This window comes from Macaca nemestrina, chromosome 14 (genome assembly GCF_043159975.1).
Source record: "Macaca nemestrina isolate mMacNem1 chromosome 14, mMacNem.hap1, whole genome shotgun sequence".
Classification (NCBI taxonomy): domain Eukaryota; kingdom Metazoa; phylum Chordata; class Mammalia; order Primates; family Cercopithecidae; genus Macaca; species Macaca nemestrina.
The window spans coordinates 42,565,982-42,593,447 of NC_092138.1; the positions used below are offsets into that span (position 1 = coordinate 42,565,982).

Genomic DNA, 27,466 nt, shown 5'->3' on the forward strand with positions numbered 1-27,466 from the left:
CACATGATTATCTCAATAGATGCAGAAAAGGCCTTTGATGAAATTCAGTATCTCTTCATGTTAAAAACTCTCAATAAACTAGGTATGGATAGAACAGATCTCAAAATAATAAGCTATTTCTGACAAATCCATAGCCAAGTTGTCACTTGTCTTCTGATAGCTTTTAGATTACTTTGCTCTTGCCTCTCTCTCTCTCTCTATTTTTTTTTTCTTTTATTTTGAGACAGAGTCTCTGTCAACCAGGCTGAAGTGCAGTGGCATGATCTTGGCTCACTGCAACCTCTGCCTCCCAGCTTCCACACCCGACTACTTTTGTATTTTTAGTACAGATGGGATTTCACCATGTTGGCTATGCTGGTCTCTAACTCCTGACCTCAGGTGATCCCCCTGTCTCAGCCTCCCAAAGTGCTTGGAATACAGGCATGAGCCACTGCGCCTGGCCTCTCTAGCTCTTTTAATTGTGATGTTAGGGTGTTGATTTGAGATATTTCTAGCTTTCTGATGTGGGCATTTAGTGTTATAAATTTCCCTATTAACACAGCTTCAACTGTGTCTGCAAAATTCTGGTATGTTGCCTGTTTGTTCTAATTGGTTTCAAAGAATTTGTTGATTTCTGCCTTAATTTCATTATTTATCCACGAGTCATTCAGGAGCAAGTTGTTCAATTTCCATGAAATTGTGTGGTTTTGAGTGAATTTCTTAATCTTGAGTTATAATTTGATTGCACTGTGGTCTCAGACTGTTTGTTATGATTTCAGTTATTTTGCATTTGCTTAGGAGTGTTTTACTTCCAATTATGTGGCTGATTTTAGAATAAGTGCCATGTGGCACTGAGAAGAGTGTATATTCTGTTGATTTGAGGTTGAGAGTTCTGTAGATGTCTACTAGGTCCACTTGATCCAGAGCTGAGTTCAAGTCCTGAATATCCTTGTTAATTTTCTGTCTTGTTGATCTAATACTGACTGTGGGTTGCTAAAGTCTCCCACTACTATTGTGTGGGAGTCTAAGTCTCTTTTTAGGTCTCTAAGAACTTTTTTGATGAATCTGGGTGCTCCTGTATTAGGTGCATATATATTCAGAATAGTTAGCTCTTCTTGTTGAATTGTTCTTTTTACCATTATGTAATGCTCTTCTCTGTCATTTTTGATCTTTGTTGGTTTAAAGTCTGTTTTCTCAAAGACTAGGATTGCAACACCTGCTTTTTTTTTTCTTTTCATTTGCTTGGTAAGTTTTCCTCCATCCCTTTATTTTGAGCCTGTGTGTCTTTGTGTGTAAGATGGGTCTCCCGTATACAGCACACAGATGGGTCTTGACTCCCTATCAAATTTGTCAGTCTGTGTCTTTTCATTGAGGCATTTAACCCACTTACATATAAGGATAGTATTGTTATATGTGAATTTGATTCTGTCATCATGATGCTATTTTGTTATTTTGCATACTACTTGATGCAGTTTCTACATAGTGTCTTTGGTCTTTATATTTTGGTGTGTTTTTGCAATGGTTGGTACTGATTTTTCCTTTCCATATTTAGTGCTTCTTTCAGGGGCTCTTGTGGGGCAGGTCTGGTGGTTACAAAATCCCTCAGCCTTTGCTTGTCTGGAAAGGATTTTATTTCTCCTTCACTTATGAAGCTTAGTTTGGCTGGATATGAAATTCTGGGTTGAAAATTATTTTCCTTAAGAATATAGAATACTGGCCCCTATTTCTTCTGGCTTGTAGAGTTTCTGCTGAGAGGTCTGCTGTTAGTCTGATGGACTTCCCTTTGAATGTGACCTGGTCTTTCTTTATGGCTGCCCTTAACAGTTTTTCCTTCATTTCAACCTTGGAGAATCTGATGATTATGTGTCTCAAGGTTGACATTCTCATGAAGTATATCATTGGTATTCTCTGTATTTCCTGAATTTGCATGTTAGCCTGTCTTGCTATGTTGGGGAAGTTCTGCTAGATAATATCCTGAAGTATGTTTTCCAGTTTGTTTCCATTTTCCCTGTCTCCTTCTGGTACACCACTCAATCGTAGGTTCAGTCTTTTTATGAAGTCCCATATTTCTTGGAGGCTTTGTTCATTCCTTTTCATTCTTTTATCTCTATTTTTGTTTAAATGTCTTATTTCAATAAGGTGGTCTTCAAACTCTGATATGCTTTCTTTGACTTGGTCAATTCAGCTGTTGATACTTATGTATGCTTCATGAACTCCTTGTGTTGTGCTTTTCAGCTCCGTTAGGTCATTTATATTCTTCTCTAAACTGTTTATTCTACTTAGCAATCCTTCTAACCTTTTATCTAGTTTCTTTGCTTCTTTCCATTGGGGTATACATACTTCTTTGCACTGGGGTAGACATGCTGTCTTAGCTCAGCATAGTTTTTATTACCTATCTTCTGAAGCTTACTTCTGTCAATTTGTTCATCTGATTCTTTGTCCAGTTCTGCGCCCTTAAAGGAGAGACATTGCAATCATTTGGAGAAGAAAAGGCACTCCGGGCCTTTTGGGTTTTCAGCATTTTTTTTTTTTTTTTTTGATGATTTTTCTCATCTTCATGAGTTTGTCTAGTTTTGGTCTTCGAGGCTGCTGACCCTTGGATGGGGTTTATGTGGGGGCCTTTTTGTTGCTGTTGTGGCTGTTGCTGTTGCTTTCTGTTTGTTTTTCTTTCGATAGTCAGGTCTCTCTTTTGTAGGGCTGCTGCAGTTGTTGGGGGTTCACTTCAGGCCCTATTCATCTGATTTTCTCCCGTGCCTGCAGATGCCACTCAAAATGGTGCCTTCCTTGCCTGGGGGAAGGGGGTTTCCCTTCCCCGTGTGGCTCTCAGATGGACTGCCACACCACACCATTCTTCCTTCTCTCCATGAGTCACACCAGCCTTTTAGTCAATTTTGATGAGATAACCTAGATACCTTGGTTGCTGGTGAAGGAGTCACATGCTTATTATGTTTTTTGTTTTTTTTTTCAGTGGGAGCCTCCAAAGGTCTCTGCTTCTAGTCGGCCCTCTTCAGAAGGTGTTTTATAATGTGTGTATCCATTTATCTATTCCTCCGTCCATCCAGTAATTCATCTTCTTTGATGCATTTTAAAGTAAATTGTGGACTCCAGCATACTTCCTACTAGAGACTTCAGCGTGCAAAACATTAAATAAAATGAATATTTGTCCATCTTTTTTCTTTCGATGAAAAAGTTCTTTACATAATATAAAATTCCTATGTGTACATTCTCTGAATGCTGACAAATGTATACATCTGGGTAACTCAAATCTCTGTCAAAATATAGATTATTATCATCACCACAGGAATATTCCTCATACTCTCTCCCATTAAATCTCTACTTTCACCTTCCCAGAAGCAACCACCATTCAGGTTTTTTCCATTCTAGAACTTCATATAATTGAATTCATACAATTTGTACAGTTTTGTTACAGATTTCTTTAGGTCTTTATGGTTGTTGCTTTCTATGATACAAGTAATCTTTGATTACCACCAAATCAAAAAGATCCCTCCAAGTTTTCCTCTAAAAGCTCTATAAGTTTCTAGAGTAATATATATATATATATGTAGTTCATTTTGAATTCATTTTTGTGTATGAAGCAAAAGTCAAGGTTCTTTTTGTAATATGAATATCTAGTTATGCAGTATCATTTGTTGAAAAGACTTCTCTTTTCTCCAGCAAGCAACTACCTTTCCACTATGTATTGCTTACCTTGAATTGTACTACTTAAAAATGCCTTTTATTCATTTGCATATTTTATATCTTTATTTATTTTTAAGAGAATTGTAAAAGGAGCAGTTTTTTTACTTAGTCAGTTCTATAAAACCTGCCTCATTCCCTCTAGCAAAAGCCAGTCATAATTGACCAGCTGAATCTGGCATATGTTGTCATTTCCCTATAATGGACAAAGGATTTTTTATTACACAGAATACAACAGCATTATACACTCTGATGAGTCAGAGATCCAGGAAAATTATGATTTAGTGTTGATTCACATGATACTTTCTTTAGTGCTGCTTACTAGCTGTAGTTTTATGGCTCAATTCTTACCACTCCCTGAAAGTTACTCTGCCCTCAACAATTCTGAAGAACTTATTCCCAGAAAAGCAGGTTTCTCTCACCTCCACAGATTTGTACGTGCTCTTATCTTTGCCTGTAATGCCTCTATCCTGATTTCGGAGCAATTCCTTTTACACCAAAGGAAACCTTTCTCAATCCCCCATCAGTGTTAAATATTCCCTCCTAGCTTTCCTTGTGGCTCCTTGGCATTAGATATATTTATTCATATTCCTCAAATTATTCTTCCTATCTTTCTCTCTCCTCCCCACACGTAGCCTCCTTAACAAAAGCCTCGGGAAAGCATAAATCTATTCTGTCTTTCTTTGCACCCCTGTAAATTACAACAACCACAACAATAGTAGATTTGCTGGATGAAAGAATTTGAGATTTCTGAGGTAGTTTAAATTTCAAGTCTCTTCTACCTTATCAATTAGTATATTTATATTTACAAGATCGCACAGCTTGATCACTTAGTTTGCGAATTTTAGGCATCTTTTCATATCCGAAACTGGCAAAAAAAATCTCCCTTAAAAGAATTTTAAAAAGACATTTGTAAATGTACCTAGTGCATAGTGTCAAGTTTCTTTATCATGGATATCGAACTAATGATTGTAGAAACACATTTCAAGTACATATTCTCAAAGAACTGTGTTAAATGTAGCCTACTGTTTTCCAAATGTTGTTTTCTCCTGGTATACTATTTGAGGTTCTGAAGAGAAAACATACAAATAAGTAGATGGGAGTCCCAATTTTGCTATTTATTCTCTGTGTGAATGTATCAGTGAGGACAGTCGGGGTGATGTTGCAATAACAGAGAAGCTGAAAAATCACAGTGGTCTCACTCCCACAAGACTAATCATAAGTCAGCTGCAACCCTATTTCTTGTTGCCATCACTCTGGGAATCAGGCTAGTGAAGAAGCCTGATTTTTAATTGATTTAAATTAATATTTAAAATATTGCCAGTCATCAAGACAAAGGGAAAAGAGACATGGAGAACCACACTGTTACTCTTAGAACTTCCTGCTGGGAATGCTGCATGTCACTTCCATTCACATTTCTAGTAGCCACCTCTGAGTTCATCAGGGCAGGACACATAATCCTCATGCAGAGAAGGAAGTCGAAATACTATGTTTCACAAAAGCAATTTAGTCTACCAAATAGATAATCTTGGAGAAAACATGTATTCTGTGTCAGTTTCCTCATCGATAAAATGACAATAATGCAATGATGATAGTAACTACTTCATAGATGTAGATTAGCAGAGATAATGAATACAAAACACTTAGCATAGTACCTGGCATGTAATTATCACTCAGTAAGTGTTAGTTTAAAAAACAAAAGGGGAGGAATCTCAGTTTCTGTATCTGTCAAGTAAGTAATAAACTAATTGATACCCATAATATCTGGGACTTCAGCTAGGTGGTTAGAACAACTAGAGATTAGTAGAATGGCTCAGTTGTGGACATATGTCTTGAATCTCTATTTTTCTCCATGTGGAGTCTGTTGGGGTTGAAAATATCCAAAACGACTCCCTCACTCACAAGTTCATTCCCTGATCTGGGATAGCTGTAACAGCTGGGGGCTGGCCAACATGGCTCTCTAGCCAACACATGGTGGGCTCAAGGTAGCCTTACTTCTTATATAGCAGCTGGCTACCCTCAGAACAGATATTTCAAGAGAGAGTATTCTAAAAGGCCCAGAAAGATGTTATAAGGCTTCTCAAGACATAGCCTGCGTTCCAGAACCTCAGTCTCACTGCATACCATTAGTCAAGCATATCACTAAGGCCATTAGGGTTTTTATCTCTTTACCAAAGTTGAGTGAGGAACTTGAGTGGATGTTGTTAGGGGAATACACATTATAGTAGCTGTGTGGTGGTTTATTTAGTTTTTGTTTATTTATTTTGCATTCCTTGTGCTTACTTGTCATCTGTATATCTTCTTTAGTGAAGTGTCCATTCAGATTTCTGGCCCATTGTTGAACTGAGCTGTTTGTTTCCTTATTATTTTGAGTTTTCAGATGTTTTAAAAGGTATAGTCTAAATAGAAGTCTTTTGTCAAGTATATGATTTACAATTATTTTTTCCAGTCTGTAGTTATCTTTTCGCTCTCTTTGCAGTGCTTTTGTAGAACAAAAGCTTTTGCTATTGATGAAGTCCAGTTTGCCAAGATATGTTTTCTTTTTCTAGATCGTGGTTTGGCATTATATCTAAGAAAATTACTTAACTCGAGGTCACAAAGATTTTCTGCTATGTTTTCTTCCAAAAGTTTTGAGGATATATTTTAAAGTTAGCTCTCTAAACCATTTTGAGTTAATTTTTGTATAATGTGTGAGACAGAGGTTATGGTGCTTTTTTTGTGTTTGTGTATAGAATGGCCAATTGTTCCAGTACTATTTGTTGACAAGACTATGGTCTTTTCCATTGAATTGCCTTCACACCTTTGTCAAAAATCAATTGCCCATATTGGGTATATTTTTGAACTATATTCTATTCATTGATTTATATGTCTATCTCTTTCCTAATATCACACTGTTTTATTACCATGACTTTACAGTAAGTTTTAAAATAAGATAGTTTGAATTCTCTAACTTTGTTTTTCTTTTACAAAAATGTTTTTGGCCATTCTAATTCTTTTTGCCTTTCCTTATAGATTTTAGAATCAGTTATTTAAATATGCAAAAAAGTACGTTGGTATTTTGATTTGAATTTCAATTAATCTATAAATCTACCTGGGAAGAATTGGTAGCTTAACTGTGTAGAGTATTCCAATCCATGAGCCCTCTATATCTCTCCATCTATTCAGGTGTTTTTTGTTTCTTTTTTTAAGTCAGAATTTTGTGCTTTTTTGTGCACAGATCCTGTACATTCTATTATATTTATACTTAAGTATTTCACTATTTGGAGCTACCATAAAAGATATTTTATTGCAGTTGTTCATTGTTTATGGCATGTAAAAAGAAATAATGATTTTTATATACTGACCTTGTATAAGAGGAAATTTTTAGACTCACTTACTAGTTCTAGAAGTTTTTGTGTAGATTCATTTGGATTTTCTAGGGAGACCATCATGTCATCTGAGAATAGGAATAATTTCATTTTTCCCTTTCTTATGTGTAAATTTCTGATTTTTTCTTGCTCTATTGTACTGGCCAAGACTTCTGGTTAAATAAACATGAAGAGAGTGAGTATCCTGCCTTGTTCACCGTCTTAGAAGTAAAGAGTTTGGCCTTTCATCATTAAGTATAATGTTGGTTAAAGGTAGATGCCCTTTATCAGCTTAAGAAAGTCCTCTTCATTTTCCTAGTTTCTTCAGAGATTTTACCATAAATACATGATAAATTTTATTAAATACTATTTCTGCATGAATAGTTGTAATCATGTGGTTTACCTTTTCAACCCATTATCATGATAAATTTTATAAATAGGTTTTTTAGGCTTATTTATTTAAATAGAGACAAGGTCTCACTATGTTCCCCAGGCTGGTGTCGAACTCCTGGGCTCAAGGGAGCCTCCAGTCTTAGCCCCCAAAGTGCTGTGATTGCAGGCATGAGCCACCATGCCCAGCCTGTTTTTTATGCTGCATGCTGAACTACCTTGCATCTCAAGATAAATTTCACTTAGTTGTTATGTATTGTTCTTTTTATATGAGTCTAGATTTGATTTGCTAATATTTTGTTGAGGATTTTTGTGTCTGTGTCCATGAGGGAAACCTGTCTCTAGATTTCTTTCCTTGTACTGCCTTTTTACATAAAGGTCATTCTGCCCTCATAAAATAAATTTGGAAGTACTCGCTCTTTAATTTCCTGGAAGATACTATATAGAATTGGTGTGATTTCTTCTTTTAAAAAATTTAATAGAATTCACCAGTGAAATCATTTGGGATTAGAGATCTCTGTTTTGGAAAATTTTAAACTACTAATTCAACTCCTATAATAGGCATAGAACTACAAAGTGAGAGTGAGTTTGGTATCTTGTGGCTTTCAAGAAAATGATCAAATTTATGTTGTTGAATTTATATACTTAGAGTTCTTCTTGGTTTTCCTTTATTAGCCTTTTAATGTCTGTAGTGATACATCATCTTTCACTGTTGATAGTAATAATTTTGTCTTTTCTCTTTTTTTACCTGGTCATTCCAGCTATATGTTTATCAACTTTATCAATGTCTTCTAGAAAAAGAGCTTTCGAGTTCATTGATATTTTTTCGCTATTTTGTTCTTTTTTCTATTTAATTGATTTTGGACTTTATGTTTTTTTCTGCTTTTTTTGGGTTAGTGTTGCTTTTCATCTGCTAGTTTCTTAAGTGGATACTTATATTATTGATTTAAGACTTTTCTTCTTTTCTAATGCAATCATTTAATGCCATCAATGTCCCTCTGAATGCTGCTTTAGCTCCATTCCATACAGTTTTATATGTTATATTTACATTTTAGTTCAGGTCAAAGTATTTCCTAATTTTCTTTGAGGCTTTCTCTTAGATCTCATGAATTATTTAGAACAATATTTTAACTTACACTTATTGGAGGATTTTGCAGATATCTTTCTGTTATTGATTTCCAGTTTAATTATATTAGTATCAGAGAATATAGTTCATATGAATTCAATTTTTAAACATTTGTTAGGTTTTATTTTTTTGACCTAGACTTGGCCTATCTTGGTTAGCGTTTCATGGTCACTCAACAGGAAAGTATAATCTACAATTGTTTGGCAGAGTATCCTATTAATGTCGTTACATCCAACTGGCTCATGGTGTGGTTCAGTTCTTTATACTGGCTTTCCTTCTGTCAGCATGTTTCATCAACTACTAAGAGAGAAGTATTGAAGTCTTCACAGCCATAATTGTAGATTTACTTATTTCTTGTTTCAGTTCTCAGTTTTTGCTTCATGTGCTTTGAAGCTTTGTTCTTAAGAACATACACATTTAAAATCACTAGGTATTTTTTGTGAATTAACTTTTATTGTTATGTAATGCCCTTTTCTATTCTTGAAATTTTTCCTTGCTCTGAAGCCTACCTTTTCTTATACGAATATACTCTTCCAGCTTTCTTTTGATTAGAGTTTGAGTTGTATATCTCTCTTCATGCTTTTATGTTATTTTTTTTTTTGAGACAGCTTCTTACTCTGTCACCCAGGCTGGACTGCAGTGACGTGATCTTGGCTTATTCTAGCCTTGATCTCTCATGTTCAGGTGATCCTGCCACCTCAGCCTCCCAAGTAGATGGAATTACAGGCACACACAACCATGCCTGACTAATTTTTGTATTTTTCGTAGAGATGGTGTCTCGCCATGTTGCCCAGACTGGTTTCTAATTCGTAGGCTCAAGCGATCCTCCCACCTTGGCCTCCCAGAGTGCTGGGATTGCAGGCATGAGCCAAGGCACTCAGCATCCTTTTATGTTTTAAACCTATGTAACCTGTTTAAATCTAACAGAGAATATTGATTTGTTGTTGTTTTAGCAGGTTGATTAGATTCTTCACATATTTTTGATTCACATTCTGTGGACTATGATTCCGAAGTTAGTTCACTATCCAAAGTGTTTGCAATGCAATTTGCATCTTTCTTATGTGCCTGCCACCCAGTGACCAGTCTGGGACCTAGACTGTAGTCTACCCCACAGTTCAGTTGTCAAAGCTTTTGATGTACTGTTTAGCATCAGACCCACCCTGGCTCTTGGATGAGCCCAGGAATTCATACACATTTCATGAGATTGTTTCCTCAAGCTGCTTCTCTTCTGGATCTTTCCAGCACTCCCCAGCACTCAGGAGCCCTCTTTTCTGGCCTTATGGCTAGACAGCCTAGGGTTTCATCGTTCTGCTCTACTGCATACTTTCCATGACTCAATTGGCCTGCAGGGCCAAATGGCAAGAGGATAAAGAGGGAAAAAAAGTAACAGATTCTCCCCGTTCTTTTTGGATCATAAGTCCTCTGGTCAGAGATAAGAATCCTCCTTCCTTAGAGTTTTATGCTTTTGCTCACAGCTGACACCATCATTGCCCCATAACAACTCCAAATGGTGCAAACATCAGAGCTCAGCAAGTGGGGCTTCTTTGGAGGCAGGGGTGGGATAGAGAGAAAAGAACAAAACGAAATGAAACCAAAAACACCAGGTTTTATTTCCCAGTCTCTCTGTCCCTAGGAGCTCTTTTTGTCATTTCTTAGACAATAAAAAGAGATTTCTTTGGAACATTTAGGACTTTTACCTAGTACACAGTTTCCAATTTGGGCTTTGCTTAAAGTTCAAGCAGGAAATATAGAAAAACAAAATTAAGCAAAACAAGACAAAATAAGGAACTAACCATGAGATCATTTATACGGTGTATTATTTTCCTTCCTAATCTGCCTAATACCACCTGGGTCTGAGTTCTCAGAGGCATTCTGTTTAGATTTTCAGTTGTATGCAGTGGGAAACATGAAGTTAAATATGCTTGCTCTATCTTATCTTGAGCTGCAGAATATTATATCAAAAGCAATTTGAAAGTGTAAACTTTTGTTGCTCCTTGCAGGTTTTCATATATTTTGTTTTGACATGATATTAATTCCAAATATGAAACTGTTCGAGCTGCATAAACACAAAATAAATATATATTTTTTATTATTTTGATAAAATGTATCTCAAAATGTATTTAACAAATAGGATTCCTAACTCTACTTATTTGAATCTATGTTTAACTGTTTGGGTTTAACGTGCATATTTGTATTGGAAGGAGGGGAGAAGACTGAGCTCATTATCAATATTATGATTACTTTATATATTTTAGAGACCAGATTTATGTTTCTGAAAATCACATTCACCAAAATTTTAATAGCATTTAAAGTCAACTCATGTGCCTAATATGGATTAGAATACACATATTTACTCAGCTGGATGATAATAATATCAGCATTGGCAGTTTAGGATTGGGGATAACAGATTAACTTTAGTCTGTTTATCACAAAGCATAAGGGTTGTGTATCTAGAGAGTATCCTCTCTTTGTAAAGCTACTTATACATGAGCAAAAACATAACTAATGAATTATGTAGATCATATGAAGCTCAATTCATGATATCTGAAGTAAAACATTATATGCAATGCAGGGTTTATAAAAGAATCTCAAATTGGTTCCAAAAATAGGAGAAAATATTCAACAAACACCATAGCAGAATTTTAGGAGAAGTGTTAAACCTCTCTCCCTATAGGCTCAAATGACTTTTGCAGATTTTGTGGAAACATTTTATTAAATGTTTTTATAGGAAAGTTAAACGCATTACATACAGTCTTTATTGTGTGTCTGAAAGAATACTAGCTAAGCACTCTTCAACATTTAGAAATGAAATGAATAAATTACATTTTCCATGGCATTTGTCTATTCTGAACCTCTTTTTGAGATTGAGTCCTTAAAAAACTAGAGTAGTCACTGATAAGTTTTGGCAGTTATAAATCTTTGGAAATTTTAGGCCCATTTTTGTTCAATTTTAAAAAGTTTGATAATGGGTTGACAGGTGCAGCAAATCACCATGGCGCACATATATCTATGTCACAAACCTGCATGTTCTGTACATGTATTCTGGAATTTAAAATAAAATAAAATTAATTTTTAAAAAAATGTCCATGTTGTACCATTTTTAATATTTTTGTTAATGAGTGGTCCCTAGTATTATCAAGTTCATATAACAGACATCCAAAGAATATTAAGAACTTCCTGTCCAGAGAAAACATAGAATGGAACCATGAACACAACAAGGAGTCTTCATTTATTTTCCTGCTTCCATCTATTCATGTAGCTTTGGACAAGTTACTTTCCCAGGTTTTCATTTTCTTTTTTGGAATCCCTGAAAATCTCATAATATGGGTTCTATAACTTTACCTATATTCAGTGTCCTCTTTTCAAACTTGGACCTATAGCCTAGGCTTTCAACCTAACTTTCGGCAATACTTCCAATTTCTTTGTTTATTTTTCTTTTTAATCCTACCTAAGTAGCAAAACATCAACCTAACCATCCTTGTTCTTCACTTCAACTTCAGTTCTCCCGAGGCTGTTAGGGAAAATCACCAAACTTTTATATCTGTGCTTCATGATTTCCCACTAAATTCCACTATGGTGGTTAATATCGGGGGTCAACTTGATTGGATTGAAGGACGCAAAGTATTGATCCTGGGTGAGTCTGTAAGAGTGTTGCCAAAGGAGATTAACATTTGAGTCAGTGGGCTGGGAAAGGAAGACCCACCCTCAATCTGGATGGGCACCATCTAATCAGCTGCAGGCATAACCAGGATATAAAGCAGGCAGAAAAACGTGAAAAGGTAGACTGGTGTAGCATCCCAGCTTACATCTTTCTCTCATGCTGGATGCTTCCTGCCCTTGAACATCAGACTCCAAGTTCTTCACCTTTGGACTCGGACTGGCTTCCTTGGTCCTCAGCTTGCAGATGGCCTATTGTGGGGCCTTGTGATCACGTCAGTTAATACTACTTAGTAAATATATATATATATATATATATATATATATATATATATATACACCCACTAATACATCTACCCTCAATGCCTCTTAGGAATTTATTGAGTGCTTCCCTAGTCAGTTCCCTTTTCCTTTCCTCACGATGAAACTCTCCAACATCTCCAACAGAACAAACTGGACACTTTTAGTGACTTTTGCCTGACAATGACTTATTCTCACTTTCCCAATCAAGTTCATCAGAGGAAACGTAAGTTGACATCCCATTGGCTAATCTCTCACCTTTTTCATAGCCATGAACTGTTATTTTTTATGCACACTACACCTAAAAACCTACCATCTGAATATCGGAACTGGTCCTAAATGAGATGCTTCAGTGGGAGATTTGTCTTCAGTTGCCTGCTATATCCGCATTCCATTTGCAGTACCTTTTTCTGTCCTCTCAGCACTTTGCTCAAACTATTTAACTAGCCAGAATCCCCAGCCTTTCCAGTTCTCTTTTATAAGACAAGAAATTAATTTAGGACAAATGAAAGTATATTCAACTGCTAAAGTCATCCTCTTCAGGGAGCATTTGCATTTTAAAATAAGCTTGCCAAAACAGGTTGCTTCTTTGTTAGAGAATGAGTCCTCTATTTGGATTTTCTAGTATACTTACTTACAAAAAGAGGGGTAAGTATGAGGCAGAGGCACCCCTAAAATAAAAAAGCACCTCTTCTGCTAATGTAAAGGATTGAAAGTGAGAATATATTGTTTCGTTTCATTTTGTGGGGGGTTAGATTTTGTGTGATTGTATGAGAAAGATGATTTGTATATTTTGTTGTCCACCATATTCTAAGCTTTAAAATACTTATAAAATCAGATGGAGAAATGAGTAACACAAAATTATTATATTATCTAAATGCATCTCTGATTTACTTACTAAACTGCATAAAAACTCATCACATGCTGTGCACAGTAATAATACAATATAATAATGATCTATAATGATTCATCAAACACTTTCTATTCCTCAGTGATAGTCTTATAAACACAGAGAAAAATCCATTTCACCCCCAAAAAGCTATTATAACTACTTACATATGAGTCTTATGTGTTTTTACTTAAACTGTAGAAAAGTAGTACACAACATATTTTATATAGAACAATAACCTCACAAAAACTTCTAAGAAAAAGGGATTTCATGGCTATGTAAGCTTAGGAAGAGCTGTAAACTACATACCCTCTTGGAAATTTAAAATGCACTTGACCCTATAAAATGCTCTGAATTGCTCTACAGTAAAGAAATCTATCTTTTTTGCTAAAACTTTCCCCAAATTGATTAGACCACTGAACTCTCCATTTCACATAATGCCCATTAACATTCTGAGCCAGTACACTTCATAACATATTTTGGGAAACATTCTGGTAGACTCTTGTCCATTGGGAGGGATATATTCTGGAACTCTCGTAAATCCCCAAATTCATGAATATCACTGTAGCATATAATTTCTATCATAAAATACACAAACGTCGATCCTTATTGCAAGTCACTGAAAGACTCTGCTGAATTGTTTTCCCTGTCTCTGTGAGCAATATACGGTAGATTCATTCATGTCATAAAGTCCAAATACCTTCATTGAATTAGGCACTAAACTCTTCATTTACCCCAAACTTCGTTGGTTAAAAACTGCTATTTCCTTGACTTATTTTTCCTCTACTTGTACTACAAGGATTAGCAAAGGAGAGTTCTGAGGACAATTTCTCTCTCTTTCTCTCTCTCTCATAAACACACGCATACACATACCACACACAGAAACATACACACACACAGAGTTTTCTTTTGTTGTTTTTGTTTTGCATTGTATTCTGTGGGGCAAGAGGGTAAATTGTGATGCAAGGTCTCAAGGCACTACATGTCTATAAGTGGAACTAATACATTAATATATATTATGTACATATATGTGGGGAAAAGAAAGAAAGATCAGACTGTTACTGTGTCTATATAGAAAGAAGTAGACATAAGAGACTCTATTTTGTTCTGTATTTGAGATGCTGTTAATCTGTGACCCTACCTCCAACCTTGCCCTTGCAAGAGACATGTGCTATGGTGACTCAAGAGGATTTTGGGCTGTGCAGGGTGTGCTTTGTTAAACAAGTGCCTGAAGGCAGCTTGCTGGTTAAAAGTCATGACCATTCTCTTAATCTCAAGTACCCAGGGACATGCACACTGCCAAAGGTCATAGGGACCTCTGCCTAGGAAAGCTAGGTATTGTCCAAGGTTTCTCCCCATGTGATAGTCTGAAATATGGCCTCGTGGGAAGGGAAAGATCTGATCGTCCCCTAGCCTGATACCCATGAAGGGTCTGTGCTGAGGAGGACTAGTACAAGAGGAAAGAAGGCCTCTTGGCGGTTGTTGGCAGTTGTGATAGAGAAAAGCATCTGTCTCCTCCCGGTCCCTGGGCAGTGGAACATCTCGGTATAAAACCCGATTGTATGTTCTGTTTACTGAGAAAGGAGAAAACCGCCTTAGGGCGAAAGGTGGGACTTGCAATGCTGCTCTTTATGCACTAAAAAGGTTTATGGAGATGTTTACATATGCATATCAACGCACAGCACTTTTCCTTAAACTTATTCATGTCACAGAGATCTATATTCATATGTCTTATTGCTGCCTTTCTCCCTATAATGATCCTATTATCCTGCCACTTCCTTTTCTTTAAGATGGTAAAGATAATTATCAATAAATACTAAGGGAACTCAGAGACCGGTGCCGGCGTGGGTCCTCTGTATGCTGAGCGCCGGTCCCCTGGGCCCACTTTTTCTTTCTCTATACTTTGTCTCTGTGTCTCATTTCTTTTCTCAAGTCTCTCGTTCCACCTAAAATGAGAAACGCCCACAGGTGTGGAGGGGTAGGCCACCCCTTCACATATATGCATGCACACACATATATATGAAATCAAACTTTCTGTTTAACCCATGATGATAAACCAATGAAACAGGAATTTGGGGAAATGCTGGTGTCATATTGGAAAAGATTTTAGAATCAAAAGAATTGGGCGTACCCTAGGCAACCTTAAACAAGTTACTTTATCTCTTTAGGATGTATTGTCCTCATCTGCTAAACAGGATTACAATAGTTCGACAACTAGCCGAGACAAGGTATATAAAGTGTCTGGCACATAGGAAATTATCAAAAGGTAGTAATAATTATATAAGGAACAGCCTCATATCTGAAATGAAGTTGAAAGAGTTCATGTGTGCCCACCTATATAGACACCAAGGCTAATAGCATGTTTGATTTTTGCAACACCTTTTGCAAGCTAGTTCAGATTTAAATAATACGAAAAATTCAATAAACATCTCTTCCAGCCCTAAATAAAGGGGATGATATTCCCTAACCCAGATTCTGAAAGTAAATAGAGAATGACCTCTCAGAACCAGTGCTCTTCTCAGCATAGAGGCCAACAGCACACTAATTTTACATGCTTCTCCATATCGTGTATCATCTTCAGGAATTAGCAATCTTTTTCTTTGAAAACATAGCTGGATGCTAACTTTCTACTTATTCCTAGTTAGGTCAATGCTCAGTAAGTATTTTGTAAGAAATTAACATTAGATGAAATTACTAACAGTCCAAAGAGCAGAGATTTATAGCACTGACTGACAACAGACAAAAGAAATGACAGTCATATGCTTATTTTTCCATGTAGAAGTTATTCTTTTTTTCTTCTCATCCTCTGTCTGACCTCTCAAATACTCTCCATCTAGCCTGAAACAAAAGAAGATGTGAATATAACATAATAGTAGAAAACTTTCATGTTCAGTCATCCTTTGTTCTACTCCCCTGTGTTGTGGCAGTGAAACAGAATCTCTATGAGGCAATGTGTCACAAATGGCAGGAATACAATACTTAATACACCGTCATCTCTCTGTCTTATAAACACACACACACACAAGTGGAAACCCATAGTATAGTTGATAGTGTTTCGTGTGACTGAAATCAAACAAAACACAAACAATGGCTGGATTATTTGTGACAACAGAGTCCATGCCATGGTTTCTGGGAAATTTTAAGTGCTTGTTTTCCTAACTTTATGTTAGCAGGACTGTGAGCTTCAAGATGCGTGCCTTATCCATTTAAAGAAGTTCCACTCATTCTGTGCTCTTCTCACCATATGAAAATAAGGCCAGAGCAAATAAATAATGCTCAGGGCTGAGTCACTTCACAAACCTCACTCAGAAAGAGTCTAGAAGGTCTTCTCACTTGCCCTGTATGGTATGGTAAAACCATAATATTAAGCTTGTTCTGGTTACCCTTTTTAAGATTAATTATTGCAGAAATCCTAATTTTGGAGGGGTATGGGGTAGGTTTTATTTGCTGTCATTTTGTCTTTTATAGATAGAACATTGATATGAAAGAAGAGGTCATCTTTCTTAAACAAGGTTAGGTAACATTTGACCCTCCAAACAATCCAGCGATATAGATAGTATTAGCTTTCTAATACAGAAAATGAAAATTTGATTCAACGGTTAAGCAACATGTACCAAACCCTTAGGAGAACCTAGATTGTAGTGTGTCTGGAATTGGTGGCTTCTTGGTCTCGCTGACTTCAAGAATGAAGCCGCCTACCCTCGCGGTGAGTGTTACAGCTCTTAAAGGCAGCCCGTCTGGAGTTGTTCATTCTTCCTGGTGGGTTCGTGATCTTGCTGGTTTCAGGAGTGAAGCTGCAAACCTTCGCAGTCAGTGTCACAGCTCATAAAGACAGTGTGGACCCAGAGAGTGAGCAGCAGCAAGATTTATTGCCAAGAACAAAAGAAAAATCTCCCACAGTGTGGAAGGGCACAAGAGCAGGTTGCCACTGCTGGCTAGGGCAGCCTGCTTTTATGCCCTTATCTGACCCCACCCACATCCTGCTGATTGGTCCATTTTACAGAGAGCTGATTGGTCCGTTTTGACAGAGTGTTGATTGGTGCATTTACAATCGTCTAGCTAGACATAAAAGTTCTCCAAGTCCCCACTAGGTTAGCTAGATACAGAGTATTGATTGGTGTATTTACAAACACTGAGCTAGACACAAGAGTGCTGACTGGTGGGTTTATAATCCTTTAGCTAGACACAGAGAGCTAGACATAAAAGTTCTCCAAGTCCCCACTAGGTTAGTTAGATACAGAGTACTGATTGGTGTATTTACAAACCCTGAGCTAGACACAGAGTGCTGATTGGTGTGTTTACAATCCCTTAGCTAGACACAGAGTGCTGATTGGTGCGTTTACGATCACTTAGCTAGACATAAAAGTTCTCCAAGTCCCCACTACACTCAGGAGCCCAGGTGGATTACCCAGCGGATCTCCCACCCAGGTTGGAGGTAGAGCTGCCTGCCAGTCCCGAGTGGTGCCTGCACTCCTCAGCCCTTCAGGGTCAATGGGACCCGTCACTATGGAGCAGGGGGCAGCGCCCCTCTCGGGCTGTGTGGGAGCCCACTGCGGAGGCAGGGTTCAGATATGGCGGGCTGCAGGTCCCCAGCCCTCCCCTACGGGGAGGCAGCTGAGACCCGGAGAGAATTTGAGCGTGGTGCATGTGGGCCACCAGTGCTGGGGGACCTGGCGCAACCTCCGCAGCTGCTGGCCCGGGTGCTAAGATCTTAACTGGCCTGCCAGCAGCTCCGAGTGCAGGCCCGCCCAGCCTGCACCCACTGGAACTGGTGCTGGCCTGTGAGCGCCCCCGCGCAGCCCGGGTTCCGGCCCGCTTTTCTCCCTCCACACCTCGCTGCAAACAGAGATAGCAGGCTCTGGCCTCGGCCAGTCTAGAGAGGGGCTCCCACAGTGCAGTGGCGGGCCTAAGGGTTCCTCAAGCACCGCCAGAGTGGACTCTGAGGTCAAGGAGGCGCCTAGAGTGAGGGCTGCTAGTACATTGCCACCTTTCAGTAGCACAGGTAATCTAAAATCCAACTTAATTCTTCCCAATTTACGCCTTTGTATGCCTTTTACTGCATTCATGAGCATGGTTCAGAAAATGTTTAGGAAACACCTTTGCCTAAGAAATATTTAATGAGGGCAAACAGTACAACTAAGAATAGTGTTATTGTTGGCAACTTCTACTAAGTCTATGTGTATAGTATAAGAAGGTAAAAAAATCAGTGAACACTTTTGAAGGATGATAGTTGTATTTAAAAAGCGAATAATAATCTTCTTTCACAAACACCTCCAAAGGTGCTTAATGATAAATGAGAAGGTGTGAATGTTATGATCTCAGCTCACATTGAGGATTCTTGTAACTATACTGAAAAATCCTTGATAGATCTATGTATTAGCTTTCCTAATACAAAATCAAAATTGTACAACTTGGGTGAGTGGTAAAAAGAATGAGTAACTCCATGATGATACACTTAAGTTCACAATATTATTGCCTGTAAATTTCATGTGAATACACAATCAACTGACAATCCTTTATTGCCCACATCAGTTCTAGATGTGGTAAGAGATCAAAACAAACATATGACACACGTCATCCTGGAGGAGCCTACAGGAAGTTGGCGAGACAAAATTTACAGACATAAAGAATTAAAATGCATTAGAAGATAATATAGAGTTAAATTTTATGAAACATCTTGCCCTATCTAACCACTATTGTTATCCACATTTTTCCCCAAAAAACAACTAAAGTTTACCCTGTGAAGACTTTTTGAATTTTCTAGCTTATAGAGTCCTCTCTTGGGCACTTTCTAATTAAATCACATCTTTATCAATTAGCATATATCTTTGCCTTTTTAATTTTTAAAAAATATACGATCTACTCCTCTGATTAGATTATGTCTCTTGCTCAAGGTCCATATATTATTCCTTCTCATATCTTCAAAGCCAGATGCTTTGTTTTGCAAAATGAAGGTACTACTCATTTTTTCCAGATTATCAGAAAAATGATGACGATGTTAATGAAGTATAAATTCACAGAACAAAGCAACCACAAAGACAACAGCAGGTACCACTGAATTCACTTTACTGTGAGTTCCAGCAGCGTGATAATTATGTCATTTTCATGTCTTATCTCTTGTTTTTGTCCTAACATGATGCCTGACACATATTAGATATGTCAATTTTTGACAAAGGAAGAAGAGTAGAAAGGGAGAGAGAATTGAAGGAAGGGAGAAATAAATCTGGGTATTAACAAATGGACTGGAATATAAGACAAGGTGTGAATTCTAGGCAAGAGGAATATTATCAACAAAGGACAGGTGGTTGAAATTGATAGTGTGTGAGTATGTGTATGTGTGTGATGTTATATGGAGGTCATTTCAACTGGAACAAAAATTTATTTTATTATGGACATTATGTTGAACAGGTGAGATATGCTTTATGCTGTGGAAGTCATACTATGAAAATTAGAATAAATAATTTAAAATTGGAGCTAGAGGCAATAAAGCCATTATAGATTCTTAAGATGATGAAAAGTATTTGTTTTAAATTACTTAGAGCATCTTGCAAGTTAGATGAGAAGGCAAACATTGAAGGAGAAAAATACATTTAGATCAAAATGTGATCATGGAGTGATAAACTAGAACTACAGCAGGATTTCCAAAATAGAAAAAAAATTACTGAAAGAAAATCAGTGGGGTTTCATGATTAACTGAATGTAATAGTAAAAGAGATAGAGACATCCTAAATATTACCAAACCTCTAGATGGTGGGAGAGGTGGAACTCACAAATTGTGGTGCCCATATATTAAAATAAGGAAGTACAAAAAATAGTTGGTTTGAGGAAAGTTATAAATTTAATTTTGGATGTGGTGATTTTATAGAGTGGTGCATAATTCAAAGGGATATACTGTGAATTTTAAAAATAAAGGGATAGATAGAATGAAAAGCCAGGGAATTGGGAGTTGCATGAGGTAGTAGAAAGGATGTCATATTAGAGATGAAATTAGCAAAACCACAAGTTCTGTTCAGAGCAACGGAGAAGGTATTTAGGGTTTGAATTATTATTTTCTTTAAGTCACTTAACATCTCTGAGTATTTATGTTTCTTAAAATATTAAAAGGGCACATTAATTTCTGCTACAATTATCACATTATGAGGATAAAATAAAATGGCGATTATTGGAATTCTTGGAAATTGTCAAATCTTATGTAAGTCAAAATTAGAGATCAGAAGCAGAGGTATGAGCTATATAGAGGTGGATTATCTGCTTTTCCTAGGATCTTACAGAGGAATATTACTCTCCCACATCTACTTTCAAAGCAATAGAAGATAGCAAAACTATGGAAAACAAAGAATTTATTTTCTGAAAAAACAAATCCTAGGATTGGTTGAGTTTTCTTCTGTCAATCAAACACTTTTATTTTCTTAATTATAAAATAAAAACAAGACACCCCTACACATTTATCGAAACTGTTTTACAGGCTTCAGCAAAGGGACCTGAACAGGTACAAAAACAGAGACCCTGAGTAGGTAGGAGAGAGAGACAGTGGTGCTGGTGACAAGGCTACATGGCCCTCTGAAAGCACTGATCTACAAAGAGCTAGATCCACGTAGAGACCTGATCACTGGGGATTTTGACTAAGAAAGGGGAGAAAGCATTTAATAATTATTAAGCACATGAACTCTGGATTCAGACAGAGGGTGTTTATCCTCAGCTAAACCACAGCTTCTAGGTGTGTAGCAATGGGACATTTACTGGTGAGCTAAGCCACTAATTATAATATGGACACATAAGACAACCTACCTCCTGATGTTGTTGTGAAGAAATGAGATACAGAGTAAGTACTCCATATCCACTAGTTGACATTATTAAAAGGAAATAGAATTAAATCTGCATTGACCAGCATGATGAGGACATCACTCTTTTCTACTTGAAGTTGTTAAATATAAGAACAAAGAAAGGGAGAAGAGAGAAAATGGCAAGAAAGAAAGAAAGGAAAAGAGAGAGCAAGCAGCTAGCATGGGTAAATAAAGAAGGGGAAATGGGATAAAAATGAGAAAGAATGAAGAGGCAAATAATGGGAAAATTTGAAAAGAGCAATGATAAAAGAAACCAGGGAAATAATGATTTAAATTAATACTTATAGCTTCAGATGTCTATATATTTTTCCTTGGCCATTATAATAGAAGCAGGACAAAATAAAGTATAACTGGGAATGAAACTGGATACAAATTTTACGGGAAAATTCATGGGAAGCAGAAGGAAAGGGGAGAAAAGAGACTTGGTGTTGGACCTATGGAAATTGATTGAAAGTGTAAAATATAACTTCATGTAGTTCTTTTCAAGGTCTTTTTTCATATCTCTATCACTATTTAAAACTATTTCTTAAATAATGTACAATGCAAGCCTTCTTAGTCAAATATGCCTTGGCCTTTATGCACTACTTTAAACAAAGTACACTTACATAATTAGGAATGGTGCTATAATACAAAGCAAAGGTATTATATTACACCAGGAAACTTCAGTTCTATAAAACAGAGGTTATATTTTAGCAAACTAGCAAGTCTTTTTTTTGATCCCTATTCATACACAATTCAGAGTGATGTAATGCCAGGTTATAAATCAACTAAACTATTCTTTTAAGGAATCTCTGACCCAAATGCCTATGGAATCTGTCTGGAGTTGATAGCATGCTGAAGAAATGAATAAACTCTGTGCTCAGTCTACTATAGATTACCACAGTTCTCATACAAGAACCAAAAATAACTCAATATAAGATGCTCACATTATGCTTAGAAAGTGAATACTAGTAAACGATGCAAGCTCATTGAGTTGGTACTTAATGCAGTTTTCTTATGAATTGAGATATCCTTCATATAGTCTGAGATTTACATATTTAGTAACCAAGAGACTTTTGGCTTTGTTTGTTTGTTTGTTTGTTTTTTCAGAGACAAGAGCATTTTTTTCAGAGACAAGGGCTCTCTATGTTGCCTAGGCTGAAGTGTCCTGCTATTCACAGGCGTGATCCCACTACTGATCAGCACAGGAGTTTTGACCTGCTCCTTTCCCACCTGGCCCAGTGTACCCCCCTTTAGGCAACCTGGTGGTCTTCTGCTCCCAGAAGGTCACATTATTGATGCCAAACTTAGTACAGACACCAGATCAGCATAGTACACTACAGCTCAGAACTCCTGAACTCAAACAATCCTCCTACCTCAGCCTCCCCAGTAGCTTGGACTATAGGCAGACACCTGCCTTTGCAAACTTTCAGTATGTAAGATGTGTACATTTAAGGTTGGCCAGAGACAAAATTGTATAGTACTTGCAGTTGTATTTCATGACTCATTACCTCTCAAGCCCCTCTCTTACTCATATACCCAGACATATATACACATGAACTCATCTATCTCCTTCTACACAGGGCTCCCAATCAAGTCCCTACTCTATAGTTTTGGTTTTGGCCCTTCCCATGATACTATCTTCTATCTCATTCTCCCTCCAGCCAGTGATTTGCTAACTATGATGGCATGACACACACCAGGCAAAGAGTTCCTGAATATTCATGAATTGAATTTCTTTCTAGTTATTATATTTGCAATTGAAGGGGAAAGTTAACAAAAACAAAGTGCAATGGTAATACTGTGGGTGAGACAATATTACTAGATCATTTATTAAAAATACAGAGTTTTCATTATTTAATAAAATAACATGTACTCTACTTTTGATTATTTTAGTCCACGTAGTTATATTATGCATTTGGCAATCATCTTGCACAATTCATAGAGTTACCCTTTGTTCTCTACTTAGGTTATTCCAAAATCAAATAATGTGCCAGAACAGGTAGCTCAATTAACTATGGGAGAGATATAAAGCAAATTTGTTTTGAAGTACCCAGAGAATGACCATATTATTGGCACTTTATAGAGCTAGGCATTTTATATTTAGTATACATTTAATATTAACCAAGGTTATTTAGAAAACTCTTTATAATCATGATACAGAGTTGTCCAGTAATGATATTTTTACTTGTTAAACACTCAGGATTCCCCTTCAAAAATATACTACTAATTTCTTTCTTCAGGCTTAGGAAAAAAAAAAAAACAGCTGTTAAATGTCACGTATAAGCATTAAACAATAAAGAGTTTCCTTTATTGCAAAGGAGTTATAAGTCTATTTACAAATAATACAAATTTGTCTTTTCAGCATTCTATTATTCTCCTAAATCATCTCTAGCGCAAAACCAAAACTTAGAGAGAGAGAGAGACAGATGTGTTTCTGCTCCAATTTATACACAGCTGTCAAATGAGATGGGTTACTGTTGTAACAGAGTGACCATTTCTGTACGCATAAAATTGTTAGATGTTTACCTCTATCAGAAGGTCTCTATTTCTCTCTCCCCTCCATCTCTTCCCCACTCCCTCCCCTTTTCTTAAAACAAGCTTTGAAGTGTTTGAACAACCAAAGCCAAAGTTTATTATAGAATTGAGGGTCAGCCACTGCAAAATCAGCTACAGCACATGGTTGACTATAGGAAAATCACCAAAGACAGAAGGAGTTGAGCAATTGCACTTTCAGCTGCCTTTTGTCTTCTGGAGTGGCAGGGTGTCTGGGACTCCAGCCTTCCCCTGTGAATTTGCCTTGCCCGTGGCATTTGCCACATAAGACTTACAAGGAGCAGTCACTGTGATCAAAAGGTCATAAACCCCTCTTTCCAGCTGCTGCTTGCATAAACTTTCATACAGCACCCTTTCATGCATGGGTTGCCTTCCCATCTTCACCTTTCTTTTAGAGCCATGACCTTGTGAACCAAAGAATGAATTCCCACATCTCTTCAGATCTGGGCTCCACCAAATGGCAGAATCAGTCTCAAATATAGGTCCTGTGTTAGAGGAAGGTGTGATAGTTCATACAAAATCAAAGGCAGAGAATGGGAACAGTCTTCTAGAACACTCTAATGAGTAATTATAAATGAATCTTCCAATAAAACATGTATCTCCTTTTTTCTTTTTTTCCTTTTGTTCATCTGTCTTTGACCTCTACCTCACTTGGAATATGAATTATCCAAAATCATCATTGGTAGTAACGACTGTGGCTTCTCAACTATGCAGTCATGTGCTATATAACATTTCATTCAAGAACAAACCACATATAATACGGTGGGCCCATAAAATTATAATGAAATGGCCAGGCACGGTGGCTCATGCCTGTAATCCCAGCACTTTAGGAGGCCGAGGCAGGCGAATCACCTGAGGTCGGGAGTTTGAGACTAGCCTGATCAACATGGAAAGGCCCCATCTCTACTAAAAATACAAAATTAGCCAGGCATGGTGGTGCATGCCTGTAATCCCAGCTACTCGGGAGGCTGAGGCAGGAGAATCTTTGAGCCTGGGAGACAGAGGTTGTGGTGAGCCAAGAATGCACCATTGCACTCCAGCCTGGGCAACTCCATCTCAAAAAAAAAAAAAAAAAGGAAGGTGAAAAATTCCTATAACCTAGTGACATTGTAGCTATCCCAATGAGGTGGCACAATGCATTACTTTTTCTATATTTAGATATGTTTAGATACAAAAATACTTACCATTGTTTTACAATTGCTGACAGTACTCAGTATAGGAACATGCTGTACAGGTTTGTAGCCTAGGAGCAATAGGCCATCTCATATACCCTAAGTGTGCAGTAGGCTGTCCAATCTATATATGTGTAAGTATACTCTATGATGTTTGCACAGCAACTAAATCACCTGATGATGCATTTGTCAGAGTATATTCCTGTCATTAAGCGACATGTGACTATCTATGTTCAGAAGTAGAACTCTTAATAGTTTTCAAAGAGGACTAATGCCCGTTTGTAGGTAATGGGAAAAACATGGGTTTGCCAATAAAATATATTTATTTTATTTTTTAGAGACGAGGGTTCTCACTATGTTGCCTAGGCTGGTCTCAAACTCGTGGGCTCAAAAGATTCTTCGGCCGAAGCCTCCCAAAATGCTGGCATTACAGGTGTGAGCTGCCATGCCTGGCAGAAAATAAAATATAATTTAGAACAAATCTCAGCTTTCTCACTTGATGCCAGTGGAACATTGTATGAGTGATTTCACCTCTTGGAACTTCAAATGCATCTTATTAGAGGAGAGTTAATCACGTTCGTTTTCCTGGTTTGTTATGAGAATTAAGCAGTACAAAATAGTGCTCAATACAACCTTTCATAAAATGGTGCTCAATACATAGCAGCTTCCCTTGTAGCCAGTACGTTTTCAGTTTCTCCCACATTATTTTATCATAGTGATTTATGCTACTTTGATGTGAAAGTGTTTTCTGATTTTAAAAAGGTCCCTGTTGATTTACCAAATGAATATGACCAGTAACTATCTTTCTTAATATTTTCAGGACCTAATTACAGTATTTATCTTTTATATAAGATGCATATACTCAATATGACTCATGATCACAAAGTATTCTCATTGAATCATGCATACTTCTGAAAGAAAATCACATACATACACACACACAGAGAATGAGGCTAGTTAATAGCTTAAGAAGGCTAATTTTCAAATGTAGAGTAATGCTCTTAAGCCGTAAGACTAGGATCTGCAATTCTAATATGGAGGGTTCTTGAGTTTTAACTCCCAAATAATGTCAGCTAATTCATGTATGTCTTTGCATAGAAATTTTGTGTTCTTTTTAAAATGGAAAAATGCATAAAGATTTTTGTTCCTTGTTCTCATTCTTCCAGGGCTTCTGAAAAGAAGTTCTGGCCGGGCGCGGTGGCTCAAGCCTGTAATCCCAGCACTTTGGGAGGCCGAGACGGGCGGATCACGAGGTCAGGAGATCGAGACCATCCTGGCTAACACGGTGAAACCCCGTCTCTAATAAAAAATACAAAAAAAAAACTAGCCGGGCGAGGTGGTGGGCGCCTGTAGTCCCAGCTACTCAGGAGGCTGAGACAGGAGAATGGCCCGAACCCGGGAGGCGGAGCTTGCAGTGAGCTGAGATCCGGCCACTGCACTCCAGCCTGGGCGACAGAGCGAGACTCCGTCTCAAAAAAAAAAAAAAAAAAAAAAAAAGAAAAAAAAAAGAAGTTCTACCCATCCTTCCAAGCCTATAGAACCAAGGATAAGGAGAAGCTGGGAGCCTAAAATATAGAAAAGAAATGATATATTCATAAGACACTGCCAGAAAAGCATAGTAATCACAAAATCATGACATTCGAGAGGGAATTTTATAGCATGTGCTGCATCCTGAGGTCAAAACCATAGTGGAATAGCATAGCTCCCTCTAAACCTCTTAGACACCACCCTCTCTGTGAGTAGTCACCATTGCTTTGCTTTTTTTCTACCCTCAATAGGGTTACAGTTTCAATTGCATAGCCTCTGTGTTACATTTATGATAACAATACTTCAAAAAAATCTGTCAAATCCTTTTTAAATCAAAGTTCAGAGGATTGCTTCTAAGCTAGGAGATAGAAATGGAGTGTTTCTTTAGGCCTTTTTATCTTTATTTTAATGATTATACTATAATTGTGAGGGCCATCTCAAATACAATTTTAAACATCATCAACGTATTCGGTGAAAGATATCAAAGGTGGGTTGTGTGAATTGTCTATGACTGTGCCACTGGATGGCAAAATACGGATGTCTCTGTGATTAGTTTTCTAGCTCATAAAAGCACACTTTTCAAAAAAGGCTAACAGCGGTTATTACCTAATTTATAAGTAATTGTACGTAGTGATGTAAGGTAGCCTGTCATTTTTAATACTTTTTTTGTGATTAAGTAAAAGTTTGTTATCTATTCTTTGCAGTGACTTTAAGTGTTCTTGGCTGTTCTTTGTTTGTTTGTTTGATGGAGTCTTGCTTGGTCACTAGGTCACCAGGCTGGAGTGCAGTGGCAGGATCTCAGCTCACTGCAACCTCCACCTCCCGGGTTCAAGTAATTATCGTGCCTCAGTCTCCTGAGTAGCTGGGACTACAGATGTGTGCCACCTCGCCCAGCTAATTTTTGTATTTTTAGTAGAGACAGAATTTCACCATGTTGGCCAGGATGATCTCGATTTCTTGACCTCACGATCGGCCCAACTCGGCCTCTTGAAGTGCTGGGATTA

General features: G+C 37.3%; 1 protein-coding gene across 1 annotated transcript in view; it reads left to right on the forward strand.

The window, feature by feature from the left end:
• LOC105489106 (tyrosinase related protein 1) overlaps positions 1-18,091 on the forward strand; it is a 72,653-nt gene extending 54,562 nt beyond the window's left edge. The window contains 2 exon segments of the mRNA XM_071077416.1: positions 17,171-17,283; positions 17,738-18,091. Coding sequence (XP_070933517.1) covers positions 17,171-17,283; positions 17,738-18,091 — 467 coding nt within the window.
• Positions 18,092-27,466: the final 9,375 nt, after the last annotated feature.